The sequence below is a fragment of the Danio aesculapii genome, chromosome 8 (genome assembly GCF_903798145.1).
Source record: "Danio aesculapii chromosome 8, fDanAes4.1, whole genome shotgun sequence".
Lineage (NCBI taxonomy): Eukaryota > Metazoa > Chordata > Actinopteri > Cypriniformes > Danionidae > Danio > Danio aesculapii.
In genome coordinates this window covers 17085300-17108676 of record NC_079442.1, presented here as the reverse complement: position 1 = coordinate 17108676, position 23377 = coordinate 17085300, and the positions used below count along the sequence as shown (strand labels likewise).

At 36.7% G+C, this 23377-nt stretch overlaps 1 protein-coding gene across 2 annotated transcripts in view; it reads left to right on the top strand.

The window, feature by feature from the left end:
• Nucleotides 1–23377, top strand: part of ccdc92 (coiled-coil domain containing 92) — a 51547-nt gene that overhangs the window by 11931 nt on the left and 16239 nt on the right. For both annotated transcript variants that reach the window (XM_056463312.1, XM_056463313.1), the window contains exons 2-3: nt 16229–16448; nt 22125–22166. In XM_056463312.1, coding sequence (XP_056319287.1) covers nt 16313–16448; nt 22125–22166 — 178 coding nt within the window. In that variant the 5' untranslated portion in view covers nt 16229–16312. The remainder of the gene's footprint in view (nt 1–16228; nt 16449–22124; nt 22167–23377) is intronic.

Here is a 23377-nt window from a genome sequence, read left to right as displayed (position 1 = left end):
TGTTGAAGTCTGAAAAATAAATAAATAAAATCACCCCTGAACAATTCACATGACAGCATTCTCCATATGAGAGGTCTCTTTAAGCTGCCATCACCAAAAATGTCTTTTATATTAAAGTATTAAAAATGTTTTTAGTAGTTCAGTACTTTCTCTTTGTGCCATTTCATTATTACACATTACAAATTTTTCAATTTTTTTATTTTACCAAAATCTAGTTCAATTTCATGTCAATAGCTCCTTTAGAAATATTATTCACAGGGGAAAACATGACGTGTTTAATACTGACTTTCCCCGCTGTAAATGCACAGCAAGATTGCATTAAAGAATCAAAACTGAGAGTTATGAAATTACAAAAGATTTCTGTTCTTTTGACCTTCATTTTTAAATACAACAACGAATCTTACACGTATAATAAAGTGGAAATTAGAAACATGTGAAGCTGCACTGTTTTCAACATTTATAATTATGAGAAATGTTTCTTTACCATCAAATCACCATATAGGAATGATTTGTAAAGGAAGTCTGAAAGAGGAATGATGAAGAAAATGTATAAACTGCAGTTTCAAAAAATACAGTAATAGCATTTTTAATATATTTCTAAAATCATGTTCTGACCCCAGACATTGTAATGTATGATTCACTAATTTTAATATATTAGTTTTTGTTTCATACCACAGTGGAATACCACTAGTACACATAAAGTGAGCTTACTTTCATTAATTTATTTTCCTTTGTCTTAGTCCTTTTATTCATCAGGGGTCGCCAAAGTTGAATGAACCGCCAAATATTCCATGATATATGTTTTACGCAGCGGATGCCCTTGCAGCTGCAACCCAATACTGGGAAACACCCATACACTTTACATTAACACACATAGACTATGGCCAATTTAGCTTTTTCAATTCACTTATAGCACATGTCTTTGGACTGTGGGGGAAACCAGAGCACCTAAAGGAAACCCACGCGAACACAGGGAAAACATGCAAACTCCACAGAGATATGCCAACTGACCCAGCTGGGACTCAAACCAGCGACCTTCTTGCTGTGAGGCGACAGTTCTAACCCCTGAGCAACTGTGCCGCCCAGCATACCTTCTTATGACATAATTATTTGTTATATGCTATGGACAAATATCATGGAAGGGCAGAAATGTCTAAAAGCACCTTTACACGTAGCAAAGATGGCACAGAAACCAAATCTGAAGCAGTTTAATGGGGCATAGCATCTTTACACTGAATTCCGAGCTGACACAGACCCGCTTTAGGGCTGCCCAGGGCCGTTGCCAGCAATTAAGAACATTCAGATCTTCAATTTCCTCTGCGACACCCCATTCCTCCCTCCCTCCTCCTCCCGCTCTACACTTTTGTATGTGACTTCCCCCACCCACCGGCTCCTCACTTGTCAGAGGGCCCATGTTGGCCCCTGATTACAGTGATTGTTCATCAGCACCAAACACTTAAAGACGTAATTGGTGTAGATAATAGATAGATAATACATTTTAAAACATTAACATTTCACATGCTAATCTGGCCCACGTTTTTGACTATTTATAGTCCTTTTTTGGTTAGCTCTGTACAGTAAGGTTTCATTTTTTAAAGGGCACCTCTTTTACCTCTTTTTCAAGATTTAAGATACAACTTTTGTGTCTCCAGAATGTGTCTGTAAAGTTTCAGCTGAAAATACCCATCAGGTTATTGATTATACCTTTTAAAAATCTGGGAAATCCGATTGCGGTTTTACTCTATTTATTACAAACATGCACTGTTTTGGAAATGTTTTAAACTTGTAAAACTCATTCTTGAGTTGAGATCTTTTGATCCCAGTTGCTTTGCACATGTCCTGTCTTGTGGATATGATTATATGCGTTACTATGGAGACATGTTAATATGCATCTGTCAATCAATCCGGCTTCTACGTCATGTGGGCCTCTAAATGGGAGGGATTTGGATCCTATTTTAAGATCAGTTATGCTTCTATCACTCCAGTATGATTGTGGACACACTATACCTGCACACAGTTCTGTCCAAACAGCTTTCAAAAGTCGATTTTCATCATAGGTGCCCTTTAATATCAGTTAATGACATCTACAAAAGGCGTTTATTAATTTTGAATGATTTCTTAGATAATGTCTAATATTGCTTTATGATCCAATTTTTTGATTAAATTAATAACTAATGTACTTTAACATAACTATAATATAGCTATTACTCCATTTATTTTAATGCATTAACTAACGTTTGCTAATAAGACTTTATTGTGAAATGTTCTTATAGTTTTTTTGTAATTGAATTTGTTTAAAACATACACACTTTTTTTGTTATTATACCTCATTTATCAATGTCCACAATCAAAATTGTGACTATATCATAAATTATGATAAAAGCTTCAGCAGTTAATCAAGAAAACAAGAAAATCTGATATTGCAGAATCCATACTGTGACTGTGTTGAATTTCTTAAATACAAATCAGTAAATTCCTTATTCAGTTCTGGTTCACTCTCTCAGAAAATAATTTTTGCTGCTTGTTCAAACTACCTTATCAAAATGAGCTGAAACAACACAATTCTTAAGATTTCTTTGGGACTTTTTATGCTCAATCAAAGTCATTTCAAGTCATTACACTCTGCGGCCATCTTTGAAACACCTCTCGGGCAATGCTCTGGCATTCCATCTGAATGGGGAAACATCAAATTCTCCAAAACTGTTTGCCAAGCTTACGATTACATTACATATTTGGAATCACCTATAAAATTTAACAACAACTGTCTCATGAGTTTCGTTCATTTTCTTTTGGCTTAGTCCCTTATTTGTCAGGGGTCACCACTAGGCATGGGACGATAACTGATTTCAAGGTATACCGCGGTTTGGAAAAGTCAAGGTTTTAAAACCGTCAATTTTTCTGTAATACCGTTCCTAAGGTATGAGAAAGATTTTTTATTTACTTTATTTTTTTTTTTGGTTTGTTTGTTTTTTAGGACAACAGTATCTCCAGCAGAAATGCTATCCAAAGATGTCTTTTAAATGATAAAGAAATCTGTGTTTTTAAAACAAGAGCAGAAGCCAATGATTTCTTTGAATTATTTAGACTGACGTGTTTACTGCTCCAAAATATGTTAAATGTTTCTCAAAATAAAATATTTTGTGTTCAAAGGGGAAAAAGTTGTTATTTTTTTACCCAGACATTTAAAAACAATATATTTTACTGTGATATCATGATTTTTTTTTTTCTAAGGTTATCATACCATCAGAATTATATACCGGCCCATGCCTAGTCACCACAGTGGAATTAACCGCCAACTATTCCATCTTAGTCCCCTATTTATCAAGGGTCACCACAGTGGAATGAAGCACCAAGTATTCCGGCACATGTTTTATGGAGCGGATGCCCTTACAGCCGCAACCCAGTACTGAGAAACACCCATACACACTCATTCACACACGCACTCATACAATCCGGCCAGTTTAGTTCATTCCAATTCACTTATAGCGCATGTCTTGGGGTTGTGAGGAAACCCACGCGAACACAGGGAGAACATACAAAGTCCACAGAAATGCCAACTGGTCTAGCTGTGACTCAAACTAGCGACCTTCTTGCTGTCAGGCAAGTGTGCATTTATATCCACACTCAACAAACTGAAAGCTTTTTTCCCCTAATTTTGAATTATGCATTACTTCATTGTTTGTGCATACAAATGATTAGTAAATCATTCTCATGATGTGATGTATGAATGACGAGAAGTGGAGATGGTGAGAGAAAGAGAGAAGACACATGAGGAGCGAAGACAGCAAGTGAATTAGTAAAAGAGCATGGCAGAGTCTTCTGTGCCGCACCCACAGCATAACATTACTCATTCATGCTCATAGGCTTTTCATGAGTTCCACTAGCAGTCTAACATGATTTTACCTTCTGTGTACTCATATCTACCATCTTTAAATATATATACGTTCTATCCCGAAACCCATAGTGTTTTGTTTTCCCTTTCTGTCTTGTGCATGAATTTAGACCTGCTCTTTTTCCTTGCGTTTGTTGTGTCTGTCTTGTGGAGGGTTGTGGTTAGTCTGTCAGAGTGAGCATGTGTTTAAGGCGTCCACGCTTGTCTTCTGAAGCGTGTTACCATTTTTGGCTGCTCCTTTTTCGCGTTTTCATCTTGATCTTGTGAGAAAAACGTGACCGTGTATAAACCAGAAATAAGCTGCAGTATAAATTGCTGTAGTGTCCAGATAAAACGCTCGCTGAGGGACGCTGGAAGTGGTTTAGATTTTCTCATATAAAAGCTAATGAGCAGATTTAGTAAACAAAGCAAATTAGCATGAGACTGCAGACATATAAAAGCAAGTGGGAAGTTCTGCAGGTGATCTACTGAGATTGCACCCATTAAAAAACAAACAAAATAACACAAACAAAGCACAAAGATTTAGGAGCGTCTTGTGATTACAGGTATTAACTTTTTTAATATGGGGTCATATTGTCTCCTGATTTTACGAGAGATAAAATGAACTAAATCTGTCAGAAACCTGGTGTCAGTATGGCTTGGGTGCCATGTGATTGGACCGAATCGTAATGTAGATTTTGGTGTTTAAATTTGGTACCACTTAAATGCCTGGGTAGGCACAGGATACAGATGATTGTAAAAATGCTTCTTTATATGGCGAATTTAATAGACTACATTTTAAAATCAATAATCTGTAGCCACTTTTAGGCCAAACGGTTCTGTTTACTTTAATGTAACATTCCGTGTCAGTCAGGTTCAGTCAGTTTAACTTTCTGACGTGGTGCTGATAACGGAACTTTGGAATTTAATTCAAATGTGTCAGTCCTTGCCTTGTCATTGTAAGTGTTGTGTAAATTGCAATATGTTCGATGATCAGATATTTCTGGTTTTGGGTCTTTTCTTTTGATATTTAGTTTGTTGGTTAACTGAAAAAAATATGTACAGTTGAAGTCAGAATTATTAGCCCCAGCCACCCCCCCCCCCCCCTTGAATTTTTTTTGTCTTTTTTAAATATTTCCCAAATAATGTTTAACAGAGCAAGAAAATTTTCACAGTATGTCTGATAATATATTTTCTTCTGGAGAAAGTCTTATTATTATTTCGGCTAGAATAAAAGCAGCTTTAAATTTTTAAAAACCTTTTTAAGGTCAAAATTATTAGCCCCTTTAAGCTGCAGAACAAACCATCGTTATACAATAACTTGCCTAATTACCCTAAATTACCCTAACCTGCCTAGTTAACTTAATTAACCTGGTTAAGGCTTTAAATGTCACTTTAAGCTGTATAGAAGTGTCTTGAAAAATATCTAGTCAAATATTATTTACTGTCATCATGGCAAAGAAATCAGTTATTAGAAATGAGTTATTAAAACTATTATGTTTAGAAATGTGTTGAAAAAATCTGCTCTCCGTTAAACAGAAATTGGGGGAAAAAATCAACAGGGGGGCTAACAATTCAGTGGGGCTAATAATTCTGACTTTAATATCATGATTCTACCTAGTTAGCTATGGAGAAACTGGCAGCCAGGGCACAGAGTAATGACATCATGTGAACACATGCAGACGACCCCCTAGACGATCTTAATCCAGCATTTCTATGATTCTGCCAATCATACATCCAAGTTCAGGCGAGAAGCAAAAGCAGCTGCACGAGTCTTTTCATTGTTTCACATACATTGCTCAGCGACATGGACACCTCCAAATGATGTTAAAAGAGTCACATACTGTATTTATAAGGAATAATTCATCTAATAATGTCATTTTTGTCTTCATATATTGCTGTATTTGCGGCCGGGAAATCACACGTGTCGTGAGCTGCTGACCGTGAGCTCTTACCACAGAGAGGGCAGACGCGTGCCCTACTTAATGATAGACATGCACGCATCTACTTTAGTGAACAGAACCTGCATAGGTTGTGAGCAACAGGTAATAAAGTTGTAAATAATATTCAGTATGTGGCACAGAGTGATCATTTGAGAGCCGCGCACGAAGTATGAACAGCACTTAGCAGTGAAAATGAAACCGTAAGCGTGCACATCATTTAAATAATCATATCGCATTTTAGAGTTATGATTGCGACAAGCATTTGATCTGTTTTTTCTTTCATAGCGAACGCAAAGTTGTGCATGAAAATAAATGTTTACAGTGTCAGTACAACTACTCTAGCCTATATAATGTTGATTTTACCAGTGAATAAAATGGTCTAATAATGTTGTTAATGACAGATTGCAAGCACATATCTCAAACATAATTCAACATCAGAATTATTAAGTACAATAGAATTATTTATAGAAACCAGTAGACCTACACATAATATCATTATTGTTGTTTTACCATATGTTTGAGAAAAAACAATAATAATTGCCGACCTGAGAAAATCGTGATCTTTATTTTAAGCAAAAAAATCATGATTCTCATTTTAGCCAGAATCGTGAAGCTCTACCGTGAGCGCATCGCGAGTCACATGACAAGAACTGACTGATCAGCTTCATACTTTGTATGGAATACTGTATACACATTTCAGTAGACTGATCATCTCAGAACACCCAAACACTGAAGTGCTTTTTGATTTACTCCATAAATAAAACTTGTAACAAAGCTGCAGTAATGTTTTGTTAGTTTATCATCCTCTGAAAAAAACAGCTGATGGTCACCTAGCAACATTAGACAACAAAGGAGCGAGCACAAAAAGCGCTTTTAGGGGCCGATCACACCGAACGTGCTTTTTGCATTGAGAGACACTTTTTTGAATGGTTTACTAACTTTTAGGCAATGTGTGCTTTCATTTCAGTTGTTCAACGTTGATGGCGTTGGTGTTCAAGTAGATAATGTGTGTTTCCTTCAGTTGTTATAAAACCTACTAAAGCACCCTTCCTTCATTCAGAAATCGCTCACTTGTAATGTGTGAGCATATTTACGGTACAAATTTTTAAAAATAAATAAAATAATCATTCATTAATCATAATCGAGTTGAAATGTTCAATTAATTGAGATTTTGATTTTAGGCCAAAATCGTCCAGCCATACGCAATGCGCTCGCAGTTGAAAAAAGTCTGAGCGTAAACAGCATGTCACGTCAGTCGCGTCTTTTTCATTCTCCAATCAAATGAAAGCAGAGGCGGTGTTTTCATTGAGGTGCCTGCAGTGTTTGTGTTGTCAAGACAACAATGGAGAGTTTTGCAGATGGAAGAGACATGTGGTTGCTGTTTTGAGTTATCCGGAACTTTATGACTCACAAATCTTGCATATCACAATATTATTACATTTTAAAATTATATTAATATCAACAGCAATGCTCTCGAACATTACGCAGCTGATTCAGTTTTCCCCTAGCGACATAAAAAGCGCACCGCACTTTTTTTTTCTCTTGTCAACAAAAAAGGCAGTGTTGTGTGCCTCGCGCTTTTGGAACAGAAAAGTTTGGTGTGATCGGCCTCCTAGACGTGATATGCGAATGGCCCTTAACCATGCCTAGAATTCCAGGTTGAGAATGGTTTGTAATTGTGCTACGTAGTTTCAGGCAGAAATGGGAACACAACTGAAACAAATGCTGATTGATTGACTGACTGACTGACTGACTGACTGACTGACTGACTGACTGACTGACTGATTGACTGACTGATTGATTGATTGATTGATTGATTGATTGATTGATCAGCTGACTGCACTAAACAGAAACATGTGAATAAAGTTTAACATTTGACTATTGCTGTTAAGTCAAAAGTGAATCTAGTGTTCCATAACATGCCTGGTGCCACAGCACAAGGCCTGCCCCATTAGCAAAGTGAAGTGAACCATACTGAACTTAACCGTACCATGGGCACAATACGAAGAACCAAACCAAACTGTGAAATTTGTTACACCCCAGCTCAGTGCTGTTATTTCTGAGTAGCTAGAATATGCTATTTACTCAGATACAAAATGTTTTTGTTGCCAAAAATGATGCCACTTTAAAAAAAAGGCTCATAAATAAATTTAATAGGATCATTTTACAACTACCCTAGACTTAAACAGTTGAGTTTACCATTTTTGAATCCATTTAGCTAAGCTTAGCATAAATCATTGAATCAGATTAGACTTAATTTAAGAATGTTTAGATATTTGGACTAGAAAAAATACTAAGAAATGCTTTTTTCCCAGTGTGCTTTGTTGCAGTCAAATACTGTATGTAGCCCTAGTGCCCATTTCACTCAGAAACCGCAGCGGTTTGTTCCTGCACTGCGATTTCTCACATTTTATAGACTCACGTTTTTCCTCCTGAGAGCAGGAAGCTGATTGTTATCTCATAGCAGAATGAACAGTGAGTGTGATTAACAATGCAGACCCTCAACCCACCCATGAGGCGTCCACATTTCTTCTCTCGGCCTGACTGGATTTGTCAGCTTTTTATCTGTTGCATTAGGATGATAGAAGAAACTGCACCCATAGGAGAGAGTCTGCTTTAAAATGATGGAGGTTGTCAGATCTCTGTTAATAATTCAAACTGCACAGGGCTTTATGAGACTCTTTCTTTAAACCAAAGCCTTTTTTTAAGTCAAGAAAGGGATGTTTTGTGTTATCTTCAGGTAGAAGCAGACAAAAAGTAAATTGATAGATTAGTAATTGGCCCACAAGTGAGTTATTTTAGGAAGTTCTAACTGGAATAGTATGTTAATGGGTAAAGTGGTTTAAAAGGGTCATATAAGGAGAATCAGAATTTGCCTTGATTCCGTGTTGGTGTGGGTTTCCTCCGGGTGCTCTGGTTTCCCGCCACAGTCCAAAGACATGAGGTAGGTGAATTGAATAAGCTAAATTTGCCATAGTGTATGAATGTGAATGCGATAGTGTATGGGTGTTTCCCAGTGATGGAAGGGCTTCCACTGTGTAAAACATGCTGGATAAGTTGGTGGTTCATTCCGCTGTGGTGACGCCTGATAAATAAAGGGACTAAGCCGAAGGAAAATGAATGAATGAATGAAAATTTGAAGTTATGAATATAAGAACATGCATTGTGTACTGTTAAAAAGTTTGTAAAAAAAAAAGAGAAATTGCTACTTCTATTTCATTTAAGGGACATTTGAAGAAATTATCTTCATCACCAAATCAGTAGTATTTGAGTTTGAGTTTGAGGTTTACTCTATCATTATTATTCACACTGTAAAGTTTGCTTTGATTGTTCACCATTTGCACTTCACCATTTCACCACGCTGTAACATTTTATCAAGTTTAAGAGTCTCTTTAACACTTATGTTTATTTATTATAAAGAGATAAGATGTTTTGTTTAAATATTTTAGTTTAGTTTTTTAATATTTCAAGAGTTCCCACTTAGATATGCTTGGCGTATAAAGCAGGTTTGGCATGCTGTCCCAGGAGAGAACCCTGAGCTCGGAGATATTTGAGCCCAGGGCTCCCGCCCGGTCGATAAGCATATCAGGAGATCCGAGATCAGGTAGGTCTCGAGAGCTCCCCCTTTAGAAAAGGGAGGAAAAGGAGGAGATGGGGTGGAAGGGGGGATTCTTCCAAACGAAGATAGAAACAGTAGGGAGAAAATGATCTATTTATAGTAAACTAGGATCACTCTGATTGGATTATTACTGATTACAGATGAGTGGCCAGACGTGCTCAATCATATCACGTGCTCCTCTCGAAATTAGTTTATGAAACTTCACTTAAACTATTTTAAGTAATGCTGGTAAATTAAAACAAAGTGATTAAAAAAATCCTAATATACCTAAATGGATTGTTAAAAAATATTCAATAATTATCGATGCTGAATGATATGAAACGCAATATCGCCCAACCCTAGACACACTACACCTACACACAGTTTCATCCAAACAGCTTACAAAAGTTGATTTTCATCATAGACAGCTTTAAAACATCTTTGTCTAAACACTTCCAAACCCACGAGACAAGAAATAACGGGAATACTAATCACACACCGCTTTAAGAAAATTGAGAAGCACACTAAATCATTAATGACTGCTTAATTTTAAATCACAAGCACAATCAAAATATACCATGAATATTCAAAAAAACACACAGCCCTACATACATTTTAAGTGGATCAGAGAAAAGTAAAATGATAAAATATGTATGATATGACCTCTTTAAGAGCGCATCTGGGCTGGGGAGATGATCCCTAAGTAGTGCGCAGCCTGTGGCAAGCAGCACTCACTCCCTTAAATCAATACTACTGACCCTCCCTCGCTCCTCTGCCTCTTCTGAAAGGCATTACGTAATGTCCAACCATTATGCTGTCATTAGCTAAATATAGCTCTTTGTCCTCCTCTCAGACAGAGGGATGAGGAAAGGGACTTTGCGATAACCGGAGTAAATATAATTTGATGGCTGTGATGTTTTTGTGTTTGTGCAAGAGTGGGACAGTCTCCTGACCTCACTATGGCCGTCGCTCCATTGCATCAGTAATGCATTTGTCCTGGAGTAAACGTAACATTAACCACTCCTGACTTCACTTGTGTTTTTTTTAAGGAAGCTTGTGCTGCTTACTGTGTATGTGTGGTCTCAAATAATAGATATTGGCTTTGGAGAAAAGTGTTTATAAATGTAGTAAATGTAAATTCTGATGTGGCTGTCTTGGTTTAATTAAAGATGTTGAATGCTGTATTCCAATTTGCCTACTTATACTATGTACTAAACGTTTTTTTTGTGAAGAAACAGTATATACTTTTGAGTGTGTAACATCGGGATGATAAAAACGGATCACAGTTGATACAGATAGACACCGTTTTTTACTTGTAGATTTCCTACGCCTAAACTTGTAACAATCGTAAAGAGATCGCCTCTCGTGTCGTTCAGATCACATGTATGAAAGCATTTAGGCTTTCCTGTAAAATATAATGATGATGGAAGAAGTTGTGGTTGGTTATTCGGACTGAGGTGGGTTTCTTAGGTTATTAAAGGTGTTTTCTGTTACTACTTGTTTAGCCTGCCTTAATGCATTCAGTGTAAGGTGCACGATCATTCATTAAAACATCGGTATCTCAACACTAGGGATGGACATTTCTGACCATTCTTCATTTCGATTAATCCACAGGTTTGACAAACGATTAATCGATTAATCGGGGTGGAGCTTAAGCAAGAGGCGGGCGTGTGTGCATCATAGCAACAATTAAATAACATTCTATTTAAAAAATATATATTTATTTAAAGCCCTGTTAAAAATGGCGTTGATAAAACTATGACAGGATTCATAAAACAATTAAATCAACGCTGTTGGGTTATTAAAAATCATCATCAATATTGGTTAACACAGTAAACATTTAAAGAAGTGTGAGCAGTGGCGTATTTACGCATGGACAAGTAAAAGCTTTAAGTAAAAGCTTTGAGATACGATTTACTTTATGGAAGTGTATTCATTTTAAAGTAGTAATCCCCAAATGAAGACGTTAGAGGATATTTACATTTGGCGTATTTTGCATGCGCAAGTTTGTTATTCTCTATGCGCTAAAATCACGCGCAGAAAAAATACAAATATATAAATCAGTGTTAAACCTATGAATGGTGGAAAAACATATTTCTGTAATTGTGTATCCGGGTCTCCACTTTTGCCATGGCCTCTTTTGGTTTTAACAAACTTATGCTTCAGGTTTTTCCAAACCTTTTAACAAAACTTTCTCCTTTCCCGCGGCTGTTGCAATTTATAGCCAAGAATTATTGATCATTAGGTTATCTCTATGATCACGGGTCATAAAGATGTCTGTACAGTCATTCTGTTTCAAACAAATCTCTTCAAAGTGTTTCATATTCAACTCAAATCAAACACAGCGCCGTGCGCACTGTTTGCTCGAGTCTCAAAAAATGGCATGTGCACAGCCGAAATCATGTGCGCAGAAAAACATTCTGTCATTCTTACGCGCTGCTCTGCTCCTGGTGTGAATACCCAACACAATCTCACGGCAATTCGTAACTTTTTTATTTAGTGGCTAATTCGTACGAATTCGTACGATCTAATTCGTACAATTTAGTACGATTTGCTCATCCGCCAATGACGGTTGGGTTTAGGGGTGGGGTTAGGTGCCACGCCTCCTTTTTAAAATCGTACAATTAAATTCGTCCGAATTAGCCACTAAACTGTCAAAACGTAAAATATTTACGTTTTCTCGTGAGATCAGGCTGGAATACCGGTTGTTTACATGCATGTCGATAAAATACACGCCGCTTATGTACCTTGAAACCGGAATAACTTTTATGCAGAGGTGTCGGCACACAGCGAGCTTTGCAAGTCGACAAAACTAAAGTTATTATATGATGATGATCTTATTTTGACTATATGGCTAAGATAAAAGGAGAGATGATGGATCAGGGAGGTAATAACATTAATTCTCAGCCATCAATCGAGTCTAAGACAACAGATAATTACGTAAAAGATATTTTTTGTATTCTGTAGAATTGTCTTTAATATTCAAGCAAAATATTTCATAGGAGATCTTAGCACATCACTCGAGTTGTGTCTTTACATGTTTTACAGTTAGGCTATATGTAGGATTGATTTCTGTTATTATATATTTAGAAAAATAATTGCATAATATTATTAATAATAATATTAATAATTATCATTATTATTATTATTTATTTCTAAGTACATTTCTAAAAGCAGGAGGTTCGCCCAGGGTGCCATTTAAACTAGAACCGCCACTGACGTGAGGTGTGTAGGTTTTTGATATGAGTACGGTTTTGTAATAAATGGAAAGCAAATTACATTAGTCTCCTCCCCTTTTTGGCTGATCCAAAAAAAATCTGTGTCTAAAAACCCATAATGTGATCTGAACCTGTCACGGTACGTTGAAAACACAGATACAAAAAGGTAGGATCCAAATGCATTTAATGAAGAAATAGTCGTGCAGATAACAGAAAAACAACAGGGCATCCAAAAATCTAAGTATCAAAAGAACAATAATAAACAAAACAAGAAACTAAGGCAAGGTACGGGAACACAACACATGAACATCATACCACACAAAAACAAACTACTCAGTAACAACAAACGGGTGCAGGGTGTATAAATAGTCCAAACAATCATTAGTGACAGGATTCAGCTGTGTGTGTAATCAGTGGAAGTGAAACCTGGTGTATGTATAGTGGAATGAAGGGATCTGTAGTTCATGACTGAAATGTAGTTCACCAGCGATCTCTGTAGTCCTCAAATCGCTAGTGAACATGACAGAACCGTGAGATTTGTGATCCGTTACACCACTAGTGTAATGTTTTTGCATACATAGAGGAGTATGCAAGATTTAGGACATACTCCTTCCTTGTTAACGGACTGTTATGTTGGTTAGTTACGTGCCTTGTCAATCATCTTCTCACATCATCCACATTTCTGTCATTAATACCATATTGGAGAAGCAGCAGCAAGTTAATCTGCCATTTGCAAGTCTTTCATGCAGAGAAAATCTCCTCAGGTGTTTGCATAATTGGGCATTCAGAAGTTAATGACCAAACACATCTTTATAAAAGCTCATAATTGTTGCAAATGATGTATAACATCGTAAAAACGTGATTACAACATTTTCCAGTTGGGTAGATATTAATTAACAATCGTTCAAACGTCATCGTGTCAGCCATGTTTGTAGTTTGTTAATACTTTTTACCTGTGTTTGTGGTTCTATTTGAATTCACTTCCAATGCTCAATGGATTGTGGGCAATATTAACAGTTAGGGCACACACAAATCTATACTTCAAATTTCAGCTGAAAATAGTAAACCATCCGGGTAACTTTGCAATACTCTTTTCAACATATTCTTATTTGGGACATGCTACATCTATATTCGAATGCTATTTAGGATGGATAGTTTGCTAATTGAAATGCTAGTGTGTTCTTAATGACATCATTCAAATTTAGAACATAAATACTTGTAATAAACAGTCTTGTGTATTATGGAAATGGATTAAGCATTTTGATGACATCACTCTGCACTCTGGAGATTTCTGGCCAATCAAATGCTTTTTAGAATCTGAGGCGGCCCTCCAACATACACTGTAAATTAGGGGCACTCTGTTGATTTAGAGGTCTAAATCTAAATTTTATTCAATGCCAAAGGTTTGGAAAATTTTATTTTAACATAAATATTTTTAAATAAGCATACATAAATCAACTTTTTCAAAGAGGGGGAGGGGTGGCTTTTGCAAATGTGACGAAACATCAAGTGACAATTTAAGTGTCAGCTATTTTCATGAACGAAACACAACCATAGGTAGAGTAGGTCAAATATAACATGGTTCAAAATACACAGCAGTCTAATGTGTGATGTGGCACTTACTGTATTCCATCAGTTTATTTAACCTTAGTTTCATAGTGGCCTTTGATATTTCCACATTTACATCTTTGAAAATGTTTCTTTTCTGAAAATGTATATCCTTACCTATTCAGATGTTTACTGCAGTGAAGAGTGTAGCAATTATAGCATATAGCAAACGTCATGCACTGACTGGATGCCATGACAACAGAAAATCTTTAACTATCAACTTCAGAAATGTAATAAGTACACACTTTTATTCCCTTACAGATAATTAGTGCTCTTTAAATATAGAAATCTGAAAAGGAAATATATGCAAATTACATATTTGACACTCAAGTTCATATTTGGATTTCACAAATATAAAACATATCATATATATGTCATTTAATTTTATGCAATACAGGTGAATCACAGTCCTACTGAGGTTGATATCTATACATGTATGTATTGCCTGTGCATTGATACTAGCATAATACTAAATCTGTATATGAAATCATACACATATGCCAAAAATGGCCAAATAAAATACTATTAATGCAGATTAAAGATGCATTTATGTATGCAAGTTTGACACCCAGTGGTTGAACTAGGTATTGCACCCCTGGTTCAAAACACATGCAAGATCAGGTTGCCAGATTGACGACACCAATGAAGGAATATTTTCTATCCTAAATTTAAATGTTAGAAACGGCTTCTATTTCTTGCAGCTAAACAACAGAAAACTGACAACGATCACCTCAGATACACCTCATGCGCTTTATTCAGTGTCAAATGCTAATAATGTGAGTTTGAATGCCATTTTACATGACATTTATTGCCATACTACTGAAAGCAGCAGCAGATAGTTTACCTCAGATCTTTAAAATAAAAGAAACCGTTTGAAATTGAACTTTAGAACTGTGACTCAGTACAAGACACCAGATATCAGTGATTCAGCATGTACATTTAATAATGTTAAAGAGGGTTAATATGCATTAATCAGATTATAAACCGTACAATTTCATTGGAGTGCAGTGAGTGCACTATTCCGTGCTTCTGAATGGCTGTATTTAAATTTCTGTTGTGTTTCATCTGGTGCAAACAACCAAATTGCTTATCATTGGAAATCTCCTCACGTAGCATGTTGTTAGGACACGGGGTTACAATCTAACCTGTTCACCTAACTTTTACGTTTGTAATATTTATGTTATTTGCTAATTAATAACCACCTCATGTGGAACTTTGAATCTGCGTCTCATTTCGGATGCTGTTACTGTCCATCAGAGATCGCATTTCGGTTGTGGACGCATGCTTTGAGGACCTTTCTGACTGAATGAATCAGACCAAGGCAACATTGAGTACTGAAATATGGCTAAACTGGCATTGGGTGGGTTAAATGAGCAAAACAAAGACAGACGTTCTGACACAATCACCTATTTTTAAAGCAGAATATCTGACTTCAGCATTGTTTTTCAGATAAACAAAAATGTTCACTTAGCATGTTTCTTAAGTATCTGCAAACATATTATGGTATTTTAATGCTGGAAGAGTCAAAAACTAGCACCTTTAAACTTACCTTGTAAGGAGGCCACGATCCAAACCACTTTGTCTGCAACAAAAGTAAAATGACCATAAGAAATGTGTGTCTCTTATATATCTATGGTTTCTGCCTTTTGATTTGCAGGTGTTTTGCCACAGACTCGATAACCTTAATGTGCAATACTGCCATCTATAGTGTGGAGTATGAAGCTGCGTCAGTTTCTCTCCCATATATTGGAAGAATCTCTTAAAATGTAATTAATTGAATCTGGCTTGTAATACAGCTAGATGTTTTTAAACCATATTCATTTTTTAAACAGAACTAATAGTATTCAATTTTAACAGATTTAGATTTACAACATTTAAAAAAGACTCAATTTTTAAATAAAATAAAAGGTTACAAACAGTTATTGATAAACAACGCCATGTAATTTTTTTTGGATTGTAATACGTCTTTTCTGTTGTGTTGTGTTGACAGGTCTCCTGGGCTAGTGTGTGTGTGTATGAATGTGTGAGTGAGTGAGTTTATTTCTACATGTGAGTGTGACTGTAGATCTTCATCATGGCCTCAGTGAGTGTGACCTTGGAGAATCAGCTGCACAGCGCTCAGAAGAACCTGCTGTTCCTGCAGCAAGACCATGCCAACACACTGAAAGGCCTTCATTCTGAGATCCGCCGTCTGCAACAGCACTGCACAGGTGCGCACACACACACACACACACACACACAAAAACATTGACAGCACAACTGCACAAGGCAGCATACCTACACACATACATATTTCATTTGTAAAGTGTCCGCAGTAAACGAAACACCGTGATCTAAAGCTCTGTGTGGAATCGTTTTTTCAGTTCCACTCTTGAAAGATTTTCTCCAGCTCCCACTAAAAATAACTCATATTTCATATCAGTATCTTCCCTCTTGCACTCACTAGGAATGCACAGCTCTAGTATAATGATTAATTCTGGACAGTCTAATAATACCTCCAATTCGAATTACAATGTTTTGCTTATGTAAGAGATTTTTGCTGAGCAATGATGAGCCAGTTTACAGCATATTCATTATTATTATTATTATAAGTTCATATGTGTGTTTGGAGGACATTTGAATATTTATTATAAATGAGAGAACGAAGAGTGGACAATTACATTGGCACTCGTATCGTTCAGACATATGAAGTGCCCTCATAAGGGGCCATTCATATATTGCATCTTTTCCACGGTCAAGTTTATAATTTCCAATAGAGGCACGCGGCTTGTGCGCACATATTGGGAGTGACGTGCCTTCCAGGTGAACCCAGTTGAAAACATCTCACCTTTACAGAATGCAGACTGTTGCGGTAACAAGATTGCGGCAAAATCAACTCTGTTAAAAAAGCAAATTCCCTTTGACATGCTGGGTGCTCCGGTTTCCCCCACTGTCCAAAGACATGCGGTACAGGTGAATTGGGTAGGCAAAGTGTATGAGTGTGAATGAGAGTGTATGGATGTTTCCCAGAGATGGGTTGCAGCTGGAAGGGCATCCGCTGCGTAAAACGTGCTGCATAAGTTGGCGGTTCATTCAGCTGTGGCGACCCTGCATTAATAAAGGGACTAAGCTGAAAAGAAAATGAATGAATGAATAAAACCTGATGTATTTTAAAAATGATGTGGCTAACCTCAGGACATAATTTGTATATAATAATAATTCCTTACATTTATATAGCACTTTTCTAGACACTCAAAGCACTTTACACAATGGGGGGATCTCCTAATCCACCACAAGTGTGCAGCATCCACCTGGATGACGCGACGGCAGCCATATTGCGCCAGACAGCACACAGGAGACAGAGTGATGAAGCCAATTATGATATGGGATAGGCAAATTTGGCCAGAGTGCGAGGGTAAACCCCTACTCTTTTTCGAAGGACATCCTGGGATTTTTAACGACCACACAGACCTCGGTTTAACGTCTCATCCGAAAGATGATGCTCACTGAGCAGTATAGAGTCCCCTTCACTATACTGGGGCGTTAGGACCCACACAGATCGCAGGTTGAGCGCCCCCTGTTGGCCTCACTAACACCATTTGCGGCAGCAACCTAGCTTTGCCATGTGGTCTCCCATCCAGGTACTGACCGGGCGCAGTCCTGCTTAGCTTCAGTGGGCGACCATGTGAGAGTTGAAGAGAGCTAGCTGCTAGTGCACATGCATTAAAAAGTAACCAGTTTTACAAAGTTAAATAAAATAACACATAATGAACATTGGTTGCGGTAATGATAAATAGGTTACAGATTTTAGGTTAATTATTTCAACATTGATTTTAAGTATACTATGCATGAGATTTTGTTAAAAACCTTTAATGTAGAAAAAACAACATAAAATTTCAAATCTGTTTTCATTTTAGTGCTTCAAATCTAAAATTTCATTTCAAAGAAATATTTCCATTTGCTTAGACAAGCTGAAATGAATCATCATCCCTGCTTGATGGTGTGGTTTCTAGTACAGCTTTAACCCTCTGGTGTGCCTTATTTGGGAATCAAACTTGTGGTCTTACCCAGTCAAAAAGGGATGAGCATCTGTAAAGTACTCACTGTTTTTTCTTTTAATCAATCAAATCTATATAATATATATAGATAATATATATATATATATATATAAATAATTTTGAATTTTGAGAGGGTTTTGTGGTAAAAATGTATATTTATGCAGTAATTAACATTCAGTTTCCCCATTGAAAATGGAATTTTTGTCATTTTTATTATGTTTAAATTAGTGCAGTATTTCCGAGTAGGGTCTGTTTGCAGACTGCAAGACAGAGGCATAACATGAACGGGCGTAACTTGTAGTAGAGGTGTAACTTGAAGTTAAGTCCTGCAAGAATGCTTTCTTTGCCATTCCAGATGACTTTATTAATAAAATATTTGAGTCATCGCAGAGATGTATGGATGCAGTCGTCCAAGCTCATAGGAGTCATACACAATATTAATTATTTTTCCACTGCACCATGACTTTATATTCTATACTCTACATTATTTCTGTAAAGTAACAAGACTTTTGTCTAAGCAAAGTCAGACCTTACTATCCCAATTAAATAATTAAAAATCAAGGCATAATCATTTTTTATTTTGGTAAAATAAGCGTAATCTAAAGAACTTTGCCTTCCATATAAGTCACTTCCGATACTAAACATTCAACTAGAAGTCAAGTTATTATTTGTTGTTCCTAAAGCTTGTATAGGCGACAAGTCTTTTGTCAGGTAGTGTATTCGTTTAATGACGTTACCATCTCAAGGCCATTTGTGGTGGTGTCACTTTACAGGTCTAGAAGGAAAACAAACATAGATCTCTGTCCCTTTTCTGAAGACACGTCCTGCACGTACAGCTTGTGCCGTTTTGCCACCAGGTCACCTCTCAATGCTAATAGAGTGAAATGGTGCTGCCGGGATTGTTTTTCAGGCCTGTGAGAATACAGCTAACCTTTTTCTTGATGGCTCAACCCTCATCTAATGTTGCTTTACACTACAGTCTCCATGAATGTTTTCATAAAGTCAATATAAAAACCTAAGTTGAAAATGGTCCTCTTGTGTGTGATAAACGAAGGCACGAATGAAAACCGAAGCTAGACTAAACAAAAAGAGTTAATTTAAGCAGTTCTTCTTGGCAAATCCACAAAAAGTAAAGCCAAAAAAAAAAAATATCAGCATGAAATCATATAGTGCACATTAGAACACACACATGCACACATAAATGCACACAGGTTTGTTTTTGTGAATTGTGGGGACATTCCATAGGTTTCAGTGTTTTTTTAAATGTAATATGTTCATATTTAAAATTGCAAAGAGAAATTTGAACATAAAACAGCCTGATGACAGACTTATTATACATTGTACTTAAGTTTACAACAATAATAAAGTTAGTTAACAAGTTTTTAATGATTAATTAAGGAATTATAATGCTGTTTCGTTATAAACTATATAATATATAATGTATATATATTATAATATATAAACTATATAATATTTAATGCTGTTTCAAGTAGCAGGGTATTTAGAGCTACTGTATATTTCTGTTAGTTCGCATCTTGTCCCATTGTGCCACCTGGTGGCAAAAAAGCACGTTCTTAATCCCTTAGGGCTGGTTTATACTTCTGCATTGAGTGATCGGCGTGACCCACGGCGCATGCCCTACGTGTTGTCGTGCATTTATACTTCTGCATGCTGTTTGTGTTGCTCTGCAATAACACTTCCAAAACACTAGCTGGCAGTAGGTTTTTATTTTCTCCTATATCGAGTTTCTTTGTGGGTGTTTTGGTTTTTTCTGAACGCTACCTTAATAAAAAACTCACTCATTCAGAGGCTGGAACTGGCGAACGTGCAACAACTTTAATCATAAGGTAAACTCAAAACAAAACTTTCCATCTGGGGGGTATTCCAGAAAGCAGTTTATGTGACATACCCAGGTAAGTTTAAGAGTAAGTAGGTGGATAACCTCAGCTTTGGTTCTAAAAACTTAGGTGACTTTTGGGGTATGTTAAATAGTCATAGCAACTTACTCTCTGAAGATAACCTGCTCTGGTGCAGGTAATGTTCCAGAGTTTGTCTGTTTCAGAGAGTTTACTGAGCATTGCATCACAGATATACAAGGTTTTTTATCTTGAGAGGGTTATAAGTAAATAAGTTTTTTCATATCCAAATGGATATTTGACTGAGTGTTGTTGTGTTTCAAAAGAATCTTTAATGTATTTAACAAACCTTTTGAAATCAAACGTGACAAACCGCAGGTCTGCGCTTACCATAGAAATCCATCAGTGCAGCTCTTTGTTTGTTTACTGAGCAATGTGGCAATAATGTGTAGAACCATCTGTACAGTACGCCTGGCACTGAACTGTTTTATACACTTTTGTACAGTTCCTTGGCCATAAACCTCTGCATATCATTACACAATCATTTCAGAGCGCGGCAATAGCGTAGTGGTCAGTGCCCCATTAAAGAACAACAGTGCTCACAGTGCAACATTTAAATGTTATATTGCAATAAAAGGGAGGGTGGCATGTGTAATTTAATAAATTTAATCAAATTTTCTTCTTATTTATTTTTCTTTTCTCGTCTATGTATTATCTTATATTTCTTTCCTTTGTTGATGCAGATGTGTATTGCTTTTTATTTATAATCTGTCTTAATTCCTCATACGCCAGTATTAAAACCTCCAACTCAACCTCTGTAAAGTGCGTTGCTCTTTTTTCTCACCGTGACTTTCAATGGTGACTCGTGAATTTGGTGATCTACTGAAAATGCCTTCAGGTATGCGTCGTAATCGTGCTTTATCCCGCAGTTATCTTCAGGAGGTTGATTTAACTAACTCTTATCAGCTGTTTTGCAACCGGCATACTCACAGTAAGCAGGTTTTGGGTTAATCAACCAAGAGTTCAGGGTTTAGCAGATAGTAAGTTAACCCAGCTTTCTGGAATACCCCCCTGGAGCTCCTTCACGGGACTCGACAGTTGTAAACACTTGCTCCTGCATGCTCGCACGGCTCTCACCCCTGCCCACACTTGTCAGCGCTACAAAGCCAACCAATCACAGAGCTTGCGCTACCCGTCGTTGTGACATGTAGTTCCATTTTTTTTTTAGAGGTCAGCGCTGGCGACGGCCACGGCTATGCGACCGTGGGAAGGCTGCACCAGACTCACACACGTGCACTTGACGCAGAAGTATAAATCAGCCATTAGTCTTGCCGCGGCGCAAAGTGCGGTGGTAATGGTCATTTTGAAGTGTCACCCACTGTATATGCATTCATACCCAAAGTGTGTAAGGTATGATGACACATTAATACACACAGGTTTGTTTTTGTGAATTGTAGGGAGATTCTAAGGGTTTGTGTATGTTTTTTTTAATGTAATATGTTCATATTTAAAAGTGCAAAGAGAAACTGAACGTAAAACACCCAGATGATAGACTTGTATATTTATATGCATTCCTAGATAAAGTGTGGACGGTTTGACACTTTGTGAGCTCAACTGACCCAGCTTTATTTACCATGATAGAGAGGTTGGGGCTTTCAGACGAAATAGCCGTATAATGCTTACACCAATAGTGCCAATAAAAACACCATTCAGTAGACTACAAGTTTTGTGTTGCTTCTATCATCCCACTGACTCCATCATGCCCTTTTTTTTTATCCCCGGTTGACTCTCTCTTATGTTACTGATTCACAGTTGTTGCTGTGTCTGTTTCAGGTGATGTCTTGTGTCATGTGATTCTCAGGTGTTGTCATTGAAGGTAGTGTGATGCTCTGTTCTGCCAGCCTAACATCTGATCTCTCTCTCCCTCTCTCTCTTTCACACTCCCTTTTTTGTCGCTCTGTCCACTCCCTCTGTACTCTCTTTTGTTTCACAGACCTGACATATGAGCTGACAATGCGGAGCTCTGATCCAGGCGGTAAGATTTCTCACACGCTCTTCATTTGTGCCTGCATTCACACTCGCGTGGCGTCAGAACAAAATGCTTGCACAAGAGGGCTTGGTGTGTGTGTGTGTGTGTGTCAGGTGTTGCTAAGATCCTTTCATCCAAACCTGTTAAATACAAATATCTGAGAGCCTGATAGACGAAAGGACAGAGGAAAACATGCAAAAAAAACATGCTTTATTTTTAGTTTCCTCTTTTTGTCTGTGAGTTTCTTTGTTCCCGTATAGAAATCTGATTTATTGCAGTATATATAAATGACATTTATGACATAAGAGTTCATGTCTGGAGTTTACATATATATATATAGCATATATGGGTAATACTTTACTTGAAGGGGTGTTCATAAGACTCTTATGAATCCTTTATAATCATGAAATGACACATTATTGTAAATGTAATTTGATGCATACTTAAAACAACAGTTATTAAGTGTCATTTGATCAGTTATGTAATTTTAAATGCAAATATGACATTGTTTTTAGTATGACAACTTGACAAAAACAAATACATCACAACTAGTCTTCCTCTTTGTCATGACAACTTGACATTACTAAAATAACACAACTTGTCATAAATCTGTCATAAACATGATTGGCATGAGACACTATAACTTTGTCATGAATGTTTTTCTGATCATGTATTCAGTGGAACAAACAGTATTTGTTATTAAATGTCTCATTAAAAGTGTCATTAGTCTGTATGATTTATATTTAATGACATTTTAAAGACAAATTCAGCATACTGCTGTAGCTGAGATCAGAAAATATTAATGACGCTGTTATAAAATTCATGAAATAATTATAATGGCTCATGACAATCATGTTGATGACAGATTTATGACAAGTTTTGTTGTCTTGGTAATGTCAAGTTGTAACGAAAAAGACAAAAATAGGTGATGTATTTGTTTATGTCAAGTTGTCATAACAAACAATGTCATTTTTGCATTTAAAATGTCATATCTGATCAAATCACATGTGTTGCCAGATTGGGCGGTTTTGAATTTGATTTTGCTGATAAAAGATGGCATACAGTAGGTTGACAAAATTTGGGCGGTTTTGAAAAGTAATTTGATTCAACAAAATATAACAGTATGCTCCTACTCCATTCATGTAGTAGTGACCAGTACACAGTGCAAACTGCGTGGGGCCACCCGCAAGAGGGGTGAAGGAAAGATGTATCAAAAT